The following is a 12,106-nucleotide window of genomic DNA, read 5'->3' as shown; positions in this document are numbered from 1 at the left end:
ATATATATATATATATATATATATATATATATATATATATATATATATATATACATATATATACATATATATATATATATATATATATACATATATACACATATATATACATATATATACATACATACATAGATACAGCAATGTCTGTGTGTCTGATGAAACATTAAGATGTTGCTCCTCCCATTTTTAATCTCAAGTTATTTAAGCTGTACACTCTTCAATCTTTCTTTCCAGTCTACGTGTATGTATGTGTGTGTGTGTGTGTACGCGCACGTGATGTTAGTTATGGGATAGGTTGCCCCACCCCCAAGAAAGCTCTCCTCTCACCACTACCATTCGTTGAATTCAGTCTGTCTAGTAATTACATCTGTTTAGGTGAGCCATAATGTACGAATCCAGAAGGATTAGTCTTTACTAAATCTCATCTTCTTACAGCCACCCAGCCAGAGGCTATTGTTTAAGTATGTCTACCTTTTCCCTACTTTTAGGGTGTGTATGACCAGATTAAATGGGGGCTGCAGGACACACACACACACACATGTATGTATATATATATCCACATATATATATATATCCACGTTGGTATGGAAACAAGGTGGTATCTTCTAATGATAAGACAGAGACATTTGATTGCTTTGTTAAAAGAAGAGGTTTTTAAATGTGGAGTTAATTTTTGTATAGCTTCTGAATTGGCGCTGAAGAGCCAAACCCTGGGATTAAGACTTTATGAGTAAGAGGAAACAGGAAGCTCCTTTTAATGCCAACCCATCCTGAGCTTACCCTTATTAAAATGTGTTCATATTTAAATGAAAATCATTATGAAAATCCGATTATGACATTGTGAAGTGATTATTGTGAATTTTTAGTTTGTCAGCAACAGTATTAGAGGATTGCTTCACAACCATGTGGTCTTGGGTTCAATCTCACTGTGCAGCATCTTTCTAAGTGTCTTCTATGATAATGGTGGGTTGACCAAAGCCTAGTGAGCAGATTTGGTAGATGGAAAGTGAAAGAAGCCTGTCGTGTATATGAGTGTGTGTGTGTGTTTATGTGTACCCTACAAAACAGACTTATCCTTAATGTAGTTCTCAGGGAGATCCAGCGTGACACCGAATGTGACAACATTGGCCCTTTGAAATACAGGTACAACTCAGTTTTGCTAGCTGAGTGAACTGGAGCAACGTGAAATAAAGTGTCTTGCTCAAGGACTCAATGTGCCATGAGGTATCAAACTCATGACCTTCTGATCAATAGTAAAATGCCCTAACCTCTAAACTACACATGTTAACCCTTTTGTCACCATATTTCTGTTAAGGTGCTCTGTGTTTCTTTCAATTACTTTAAATATAACAAAGAATTTAGTAAAATAACTTAGTTGTCATTAAGCTAGTGTTAGGAACATAAATTGTGACTAAGGTTTGATGGAAGATTTTAATTCAAAACTTATGAAAACAAGACATTTGTACTACAGAGCCAGGGGTGGTTTCAGCTGGGTCAGTATGAAAAGGGTTTAGTTTCATGAGCAGACTGTTCCAGCTGGAGCACTCATCATCATAACTGACAGATTGTAAGTTAGTTTTGTGCATCCTTGTCTTAGTTTTCTCATGATGACTATAAATGAGTATCTACATCCTACAAGTAATGTTGTAGGTCTCCAGTTTTCCACAGGGGAAATATTATGTTGCTTGGAAACGATTGAAGGTTGGCAGCAGGAAAGGTATCCAGCCAAAGAAACCCCTGCCTCAGCAAATTCTATCTGACCCATGCTAGCATGGGAAAGTGGACGTTGACCAACAGTGATGACGACGATGATGACAGAGTATATCACTACATAAAATTGTTTTTGGCAGTTATCAGTGGCCAGGCTACAGTTTCAAGTGACAAAAATTTTAATATGATATTGGTTTCAAAGGTTAGCACAAACCAGCAATTTTGAGGGGAGGGGTTAAGTCAATCTCACTGATCCCCCAATACCCAGCTGGTATTTATTGTACCTAAAAGGATGAAAGGCAAAGTTGGTGTCAGCGGGATTTGAACTCAGAACATAAAGACAAGCGAAATTCTGCTAATGATTCTGTCAGCTCTTACCTTAAATTTCGATTCTGCATTACAAGCAATAAATATTTAAGTGAAGTTAAAAGTGTGTTTGTATTTTGGAATGGCTAACATGTGTCTTTTATGCTGCAACAACTTCAATTCAACACGCATGGTTTCAGATGAGCACACTTTATATATATATATATACATACACATATATATATATATATATATATATATATATATATATGTATGTATGTATGATTAATTAAATGTATTCTGTTAGAATATTATACACTGAATTTATGAGTGCACTTTGTACAAAATGTCAAAAATATTAATGCGATATAGTATTTAGACATTAATACGAGCGATTATATATTCTGTATTTTGAAATAATAGCATGAAATTCGATACCAAAAAAATTCCTCACGAAGATATATATGTCTAAAATAGTATTGTATTAAAAATATATGTAAATATATGAAACATGACAGTTTAAAAATTTTTGAATTAATGTATCCTATGATCATTACATGAAAGTATTGTCACTATATATATGTGTGTGTGTGTAGTTGAAATTTATAGAAAAATAAAAGATGAAGACAGGTTTATGAACAACAAGCCAGTGTATTAGTTTGACGCTCGGGAAAATGGAAAGGTCTTTTACGTTTTGAGCCTATGCTCTTCAACAGAAAGGAATAAGAGAAAATAAACAGAGAGAGAATGAAAAAAACTTGTACACACACACACACACACACACACACACACGCACAATGGGCTCCTTTCAGTTTTCACCTCCAACAAATCCACTCAAAAGGCTTGGACCAGCCCAAGGCTATAGTAGGAAACATTTTCCCATGGTGTCACACACTAGGATTGAACCTAGAACCATGTGGCTGAGAAGCAAACTTCTCAACCACACAGCTACATTCTAGAGCAGTGGTTCTCAACCTTTTTTAATATCCAGGCCAGATCCAAAACCTGGTTTAGGAGGCAGCACCCCTGCAAAAAATAAATAAATAAAACAGAAGTCAAAGAAAAATTTATTACCTTTATAGAAAGAATACTATCAGGGGCTGCTGGAAGGATGCTTGAGGGCTGCATGAATTAATCATAGTTTGTGATTAAACCCCTAAAACTGATTTTGTTCAAGGGATGGAATGTAGGGGTTTTTTATTGTTTTGGAAACTGAAAGATTTTTACCCAACAGGAACATTTCTTTTTGGATCTGGGGGTCGTTCAGATCTGTCGGGATTTATAATGGTTCCCACTGTTGATAATAAATAGCAGTGAGTTTGTTGATATTCATTAAGGTTCATCATCACCAATACTGTCATTATTTCAATCATCATCATCATCATCATCATCATCTTCACCATTACCACTACAATCATTACTGTAGCCATTATCCTCCTTGCCAACTTTTTCCCCACCATCATCAACACCATCAAAAGCATGAAAAAGAATGTGACTAACCAGACATTAGGCCCCTAAATTAGACCCTTAGCCATTTTGAGGCCCTATTTTTGATGAATTGGACTATCCTAATATATTTCAATTATTTTTGAAAATAATTAAGAATTTGAATGGATTTAGTAAGATCGTTAACATAAAAAGGGTAATTATTTTATAAAAAATCCCTTCAAATTAAGATGATTTATGGGGACAAAATGAAGAAGTTTCAATATGAAATTGCGATGTGAAAGTTTAATTCAGAAATGAATGCTTTAAAACAGGTTGGTTTGCCACACAGAGGTAGGACTGGCGTTAGATTGGTTGGCAATCAAAACAGTTAACTCTTTAGAATTTAGATTTTGCTATCAAAAGTTAAATTCATTTATTCACATTGTTTTGAATTTATCATGCGTTGTCTTGTAGTTCTGAGATTTCTATAACATAACTGTTTATTTTTAGAATGACATTGTAGAGTAGGTGTCAGAGACTGGATCTGGCTGGTCTGAGCATAAAACGGATAGAAAATTTGGGGGTAGATATGGCCAATTTAAATGCCAAAGGATTGAGGTATATATTTAACCAGGTAGTAAGGATTAGCAATAATGGGACAGAAAATTCTGAACTTCAGGTAGCAAGCAATGGTTTGTTGACAAGTCTCTTCAGATGTTGTTAAAAAGTGGCTTTATGGTCAAGAGGAGCTTGGTTCCCAACCGTGTGGTTCTGGGTCCACTGTGCAGCACCTTGGGCAAGTGGCTTCTGCTATAGCCCTGGGCCTTGTGGATGGATTTGGTGAACAGAAAGTAAAAGAAGGCGGCGAGCTGGCAGAAACGTTAGCACGCGGGTGAAATGCTTAGCGGTATTTTGTCTGCCGCTACGTTCTGAGTTCAAATTCTGCCGAGGTCGACTTTGCCTTTCATCCTTTCAGGGTCAATTAAATAAGTACCAGTTATGCACTGGGGTCGATATAATTGACTTAATCCGTTTGTCTGTCCTTGTTTGTCCCCTCTGTTTAGCCCCTTGTGGGCAGTAAAGAAATAAGAATGTAAAAGAAGCCGGCTGTGTGTGTGTGTGTAACCTTGTCATGACATCATGTGATGGTTGTAAACAAACATCACCGTCATACAAGTGGTGTTGTTCATTTCCTGTCTTCTGGGGGGAAATGGTTTCAGTCGTGGTGACCTTGCTTGGAAACAGGTGAGGGTTGGTGACAGGAAGGGCATCCGGTTGAAGAAAATCTGCCTCAGTAAACTCCATCTGATTTATGCAAGCAAGGAAAAGTGAACATTAAAACGATGATGATGATGATGATGAAATTCTAAATAATGAGAAAAATGTTGACAGTTATTAAATTACCAACAACAGCATAGAGAAACAACAAAAATAGAATTTAAACTGTTTTGTCTGCCTGTCTGTCTGTGTGTCTGTGTGTCACTGTTGCCTCAGTTGTCTTTATACGTCTCTGATGGAACACAGTTTGTTGCCAACCGGCTTATTTCGTTCCTGCAGGTGTTTTTTTTACTACATTTTCACACGGTCCTCCCCACCTTCCCTTCTCTCTGAAGTGTGTCCCACAAATTCCCTTGCAAACACATTCCTCCACCATTTGACATCACAGAGGTCACATGTCTTACACCTTCTTTGCATTTCTCTCTCCCTCCCTCCTCCTTACATATACACACTCTCTCTCTCTCTCTCTCTCTCTTCCTTCCCCCCTCTCTTGTTATTGTGTCATCATCATCATCGTTAAACACGAACTAATTTAATACCTGACATCACACTTCAATCAACCGGTCGGACGTTTTGGGCCGAGATCTTTTCTGCCTTTCGGTGCAGTGACATACGCATCTGTGCCTGCACAACCAAACAAACACCAGACTGACGCCTATGTGCAGCAACTGCAACCTAAACGAAGAGATAAAATTTCAGGGATTTTTTTGTGTTACCAAACAGGCCCTTGTCTCAAAACTGGAAAGAATTTCATTAATTTACTTGATAACAGCAACATATTTCCAACATACCTGTCTTCAATACTCCTCTTCCTCTCTGTTGCCAAGTACCCTATTCTTCTCTGCACCCTTATATGCAAGTACCTGTGTTCATCACATGACCTACCACATAAAAAAAAAACAAAAACAAAAACGGGGACCATTGGCTCTATCCAAATACACCAAAAATATTTGCAGGATTATAACATATGCTACAGCTCAGATTGAACTCCCCGATCACTGGATTAACACCTCTGTTTGTCTTTAACACCACTACCGTTTCAAACCATTGCTGTACTCTTCACACCCATCTTTTCATCCCAGAAAACTAAAATTTTATGCCATGTTCAGCTGCCTTCATTCGTCCTGGGACCGATGTCTGTCATCAGGTTGGTTTGCTTTCTTGTAGTAGTAGTAGTAGTAGTAGTAGTAGTTGCTTATCTGGTTATCTTTTATTTCAGTCATTGAACTGTGGCCATGCTGGGGCACCATCTTGACCCCAGTGCTTTTTTTTGTTTGTTTTAAGCTTAGCACTTATTCTATCGGTGTCTTTTGATGAACAGTTAAGTCATAGGGATGTAAACAAACCAACACCAGTTGTCAAACGATGGTGGGGACAAACACATACTCAAACACACACACACACATACACGTGCACACACACACACACATACAATGGGCTTCTTTCAGTTTCCATCTTGCAAGGTTTTGGTTGCCCCAAGTGCCATACGGTGGTACTGAACCTGGAGCCATGTGGTTGAGAAGCAAACTTCTTACCACACAACCGTGCTTATTAATTTCTTTTGGCTCGGAACAGTTTCTTTAATCATTTCACCCTCTTTACTGGTTTCTGTCATTTGGTTGTGCCCATGCTGGGGCACTACCGCCAAGGGTTTAGTCAATAGTAGTATTGCCCTTAGTGCTTCTTTGAGTTTGTTTGTTATGTAATCAATCTCTAGTTGTCAAACCGCTAAGTTATGGGACGTAAAATGGTGGCGGCAGGGGTGAACAACCCAGACAACATTGGTTATTTTTGGACTTGTGAGAACATAAATTGAGCTGAACACATTGACATACATTTATATATCATCATCAATACCACCACCACCACCACCATCATCATCATCATCATTGTTTTAATGTCTAGTTTTCCATGTTTGCATAAGTCTGACAGAGTAGTCGAGGCATTTTCTGTGGTCAGATGTTCTTCCAGTTGAAAGTATTAGTATGCACGCACACGCACACACACACACACACAAAGACACACACGTACCAGGTACAAAACTCTCAGCCTTTGAGTTACTTTTGTAAGTTTTCTGCTGATTAAAAATTAATAATGATAACAATAATAATAATAATAATAATAATAATAATATAAGCAATAGGACAGACTGCTATTCTTTTATTTGTTTCAGTCATTTGACTGTGGTCATGCTGGAGCACCACCTTTAGTCAAACAAATCGACCCCAGGACTTATTCTTTGTAAGCCTAGTACTTATTCTATCGGTCTCTTTTGCCGAACCGCTAAGTTACGGGGACGTAAACACACCACCATCGGTTGTCAAGCAAAGTTGGGGGGACAAATATAGACACACAAACACATACATACATATATATATATATATATATATATATATATATATATATATATATATATATACACACACATATATACGACGGGCTTCTTTCAGTTTCCATCTACCAAATCTACTCACAAGGCTTTGGTCGGCCCGAGGCTATAGTAGAAGACACTGGCCCAAGGCGCCATACAGTGGGACTGAACCCAGAACCATGTGGTTGGTAAGCAAGCTACTTCCAACACACCCATGGCTGCATCCCTTGTATCCTAAAAATAGACATCAATCCATCTTACCACGAAATCTGTGTTCTCTATAATGATAATAATAATAATAATAATAATAATAATGATAAACAGCCACAATCATCACGAAAGTATTAAATAGTTGAAGAGAATAAATAGCATCGTACTTGTTGGCGGCAGGTAGCAAGCACGCTACTCATGCAAGATTCCAGGAGTTCCATCAAAACCTGAGTTGTGGCTCTTTATGTTCTGAGTTCAAATCAGGCCAAGGTCAACTGTTGCCATGATTTCACAGAATTTTGGTAAAACCTGACACTGCTTGTATGAGAGTGACACTCATGTACTACTTGACATCTCATGGGATGTCAAGATGAGGAGACACACACATAGACACGCACACTACCACCACCACCATTATCATCACCACCATTATCATCACCACCATCATCATCACCAGGAGTAGCTGTGTGGTAAGTAGCTTGCTTACCAACCACATAGTTCCGGGTTCAGTCCCACTGCGTGGCACCTTGGGCAAGTGTCTTCTACTATAGCCTCGGGCCGACCAAAGTCTTGTGAGTGGATTTGGTAGACGGAAACTGAAAGAAGCCCGTCATATATATATATATATATATATATGTGTGTGTGTGTGTTTATATGTTTGTGTGTCTGTGTTTGTCCACCCAACATTGCTTGACAACTGATGGTGGTGTGTTTACGTCCCCGTAACTTAGCGGTTCGGCAAAAGAGAACAGTAGAATAAGTACTAGGCTTACAAAGAATAAGTCCTGGGGTCGATTTGCTTGACTAAAAGGCGGTGCTCCAGCATGGCCACAGTCAAAATGACTGAAACAAGTAAAAGAGTATCATCACCACCACCACCATCACCATCATCATCATTTATTGTGCATTTTTCATGCTGGCATGGGTTGGATGATTGGCAAATCCTACCAGACTTCATTGTGCTCCCTATCTACTTTGTATGGTTTCTATGGCTGGATACCCTTCCTAATGCCAACCACTTTACAGTGCATACTGGGTACTTTTTATTTTGCTATTGGGACTAGTAGGGCTGCCACATAACTTGCCAAGGACAAGAAAAGGGAAGGGGAAGTGGGGGAAGCCCTTTGACTAAGCAGAAGAGTATTTGAGAAGGTGGAGAGGAGATATTATGCCAGGGATTGACAGAGATGTTTTGCTATGGGAAATAAACATGGCTGTCCTTCATACGAATGGATGAAAGTATCCAGGAGGAAAGAAAGGTGAGATGACAGCAATGGGTTCACAGAGCAAAACCTTCAGAAAGCAAAGGATGTTATGTGAGTAGTGGATCAGGAGGGGATAGTAACAACAGATGGTTAGATATGGGGGGGGGGTAGAGGTGAATGTAGGGAGCGATAAACAGGAGATGGGGGTTGTAGCATGAGCAATACTTCTTCATGCAGCTGTCCTTGTCCATATGTATCCCATGACCAAACCAGTGCACCCTTCTCTCTTGCACTTTACACCTGATTCCTTTTATTCATGATTTCTTTCTCAGTATGTCAGCACTTTGTACCTGCACACTCGGAGTGGTTGGTGTTAGGAAGGGCATCCAGCTGTAGAAACTCTGCCAGATCAGATTGGAGCCTGGTGTAGCCTTCTGGCTTGCCAGTCCTCAGTCAAATCATCCAACCCCTGCTAGCATGGAAAGCGGACATTAAACGATGATGATGAAGATGATGACACTGGCATTGCACATCCATCAGAACATACTAGTTTCATTCCTCTCTAGTTTTTGTATATCATCTGCAGTCAAAGGCCCATGTCACACTGCCATATAGCATTGTGGTTTATACACAAGCATCATACAATCTGCCATCATACAATCAGAGAGAGAGAGAGACTTTGGTTGCCAACAGAGGTAATAACTCTTTGAATGTTCTCCATCCTATTGTTATTTTAGCAACTATACTTTCAGAACATCTACCACTGCTAATTTGGTCACCCAGGTAACAGAAACTATCTACCTCACCCAAGGAACCTGAGGGGCATTCAAGAAATCTATTTCCCCATGTGCCCTTAGTGCTCATTGCTCCTGTGCATCTTTCACATATCACCACTATTTTCTTTGTTAGCCTTCCTGTGATTCTGCTACACCTCTTGTGTGTCTATAACTTGCAGAGTATACTGTATGGAATTCCTGCCTACACCTTTCCTATATATTGAGCAGAGCCATTTACCTAAGATTGGTAGAGTCCCCTTCTGTTTCTTATTTCTTTATTGCCCACAAGGGGCTAAACATAGAGGGGACAAACAAGGACAGACAAAGGGATTAAGTCGATTACATCGACCCCCGTGCATAACTGGTACTTAATTTATCGACCCCGAAAGGACGAAAGGCAAAGTCGACCTTGGCAGAATTTGAACTCAGAACATAGCGGCAGACAAAATACCGCTAAGCATTTCGCCTGGCGTGCCTGCCTGCTTGCCACATTCATAGTTCTTGCTTACCAGAACTATGCTCTTTGCTAAGTTAATGTTAAGACCCTTTGACTCCAGGTTTTGCTTCCACACCTGGGATTTCTATTTTAGTTCTGTTACAGATTCCACTTTGAGAGTGAGGTCATCAGCATATAGTAATTCCCAGGGGAAACCTGTTCTAAATTCCTCTGTAATGACCGAGAGGACAATGGTGGGTAGCAGGGAACTGAGAACCAAACCCTGGTGTACTCCTGTCTGTACTTCGGATTTATCACTGAGTTCATGGTTAACCCATATCTCACTGACTGCATCCTTGTATATGGTGTGTATAGCTTTCACTTGCCATCTAGTTACCCTAGTTTCCTCAGGGACTACCATATCACAAAACAAGGGTCTCTGATGAAAGCTTTCTCCAGGTTAACGAATGCCAACTAGAATGGTTTACTTTTAGCTAAACACTTCTGCAATTGTCTAAGAAAATAGCATCAGTAGTTCTTCTCCCAAGCACAGAACCAAACTGCATCTCCTCCAGCCTAATTCCGTTTCTAATTAATTTGGCTATTACTCTCACTGTAACTTTCATTCATTCATTCATTCATTCATTTGCACACACACACCCACGCACACACCTGCCTCTTTGGCTGGCCCAGAACTATAACAGAAGACACTTGTTCAAAGTGCAAAATCATGTTGTTAGAAAGTAAACTTAACCACACAGCTGTACCTTACCGATACTAAAAGGTTTGACCTATTTCCCCTTCACTTTGTCTATACACACCAAATAAAACAGAACATTTTGCTTTTTTTTCAATGTTTGTCCAAGGGGATTTTGTTGATAAGAAACAATATTGAAAGGATGATGTTATCCCACACATTCTCTGCACACAACCTTTGCTAACACCTCATATCCTTTCCTTTCGTTCTTATTAATAAACTTATTATAATGTATATTGGCCCTTTTATCCATTTACTTTGGTCTGTGTTATAAATTGAATTCATCATCATCATCATCATCATTTGATGTCCTTCTTCCATGCTGGCATGGGTTGGACAGTTCGACTGGATCCAGCAAGCCTCAGGGTTGTGTTGAGCTCCATTGTCAGCTTTAATATAATATGCTTTCTACAGCTGGATGTCCTTCATAATGTCAGTTATGAGTTTACAGGGTGGATTGGGTGCTTTTCTCATTGCACTGACACTAGTCAAGTTGTTGTGTAACTTACAAGACAGAAAAAGAACAGGGGAAAAAGTCCCCGTCGGTCAGTGTGTGTGTAGGGAGAGTATTTGAGATGGGGAGATGGCTTTGTGACTGAAGTCAGGAAGTTAAAGTATGATAGAGGGCCAAACACAGGTGTCTTGTTGTAGTGGAGATACACAGCCATTCCACATGATGTGGTAGGAGTGAGTGGGAGTAGCTGAGAGGAAGGCACAGATCTAGGGCTACATTTTCCAATGTGTCTTTCTTTTTATAAGGGAGTAGGGTGTGTTTTGAGGGAGACTTGGTTACCATTTCTGGTTGAGTGAACAGCTACCTAGGAGTTCTGTTGCTGGCTCACAGCCTGTTTGTGATGACATGTGTGTGTGTGTATGTTTGTGTATGTGTTAGTGAATGTATACCACTGTCTATTCTGCATTAAACTCGTTTACACTCTCACACACACACACACACACACACAGATTATTCCCCCACCACCATCACTGCCACCATCACCACCACCACCACCATCATCACCATATGGACACCTTCCACAGGATGGTATTTCCACCATCTTAAATATGTTGGTGCCAGGTGTTACACTCCATCTTTTGTCATTAATATTTGTTTTATTTAATTCTTTGGTGTCAACCATCAGACTGTACCATATTGATTTTGGTTAAGATTGAAATCATAAACGTTTATGACATTGAACCATGATGCTAACAAACTTTTTATGATATCACGCCATTATTATAATGTCTTAATGATATCATATTCAGAGCAGGCAATTTCTGTGATGGCTTACTTTAAAATGTCACCAAATAACAAACATGATATTGATCCACAATAATAACAATCTTGTATGCAAGTATGTATGTTTGTTCTCATCCGATTTTAATTCATCATCATCATCATCATCATCATCGTTGTCGTCATCGTTTAACGTCCACTTTCCATGCTGGCATGGGTTGGACAGTTTGACTGTGACTGAGGACTGGTTAGCTAGAAGGCTGCACCAGGCTCCAATCTGATCTGGCCGAGTTTCTACAGCTGGATGCCCTTCCTAATGCCAACCATTCCGAGAATGTAGTGGGTGCTTTTACGTGCCACCGACACATGAGGGCCAGTCAGGTGGTACTGGCAAC

General features: G+C 39.4%; 1 protein-coding gene across 5 annotated transcripts in view; it reads left to right on the top strand.

Annotated features, from left to right (window-relative positions):
• The window catches only part of LOC106869904 (E3 ubiquitin-protein ligase RNF12-B), a 109,612-nt gene that overhangs the window by 85,248 nt on the left and 12,258 nt on the right, over nt 1–12,106 (top strand). Inside the window, exon 1 of one of the 5 annotated variants that reach the window (XM_014915831.2) lies at nt 5,311–5,869. The exons of the other annotated variants lie outside the window; for them this stretch is intronic. Within the exon in view, the coding sequence (XP_014771317.1) occupies nt 5,824–5,869 (46 nt within the window). The 5' untranslated portion in view covers nt 5,311–5,823. Of the gene's footprint in view, nt 1–5,310; nt 5,870–12,106 lie in introns of those variants that run through there. 5 annotated transcript variants of the gene reach the window in all.

This window comes from Octopus bimaculoides, chromosome 1, assembly GCF_001194135.2.
Source record: "Octopus bimaculoides isolate UCB-OBI-ISO-001 chromosome 1, ASM119413v2, whole genome shotgun sequence".
NCBI classification, from domain to species: Eukaryota; Metazoa; Mollusca; class Cephalopoda; order Octopoda; family Octopodidae; genus Octopus; species Octopus bimaculoides.
This window is presented reverse-complemented; position numbering and strand designations above follow the sequence as displayed.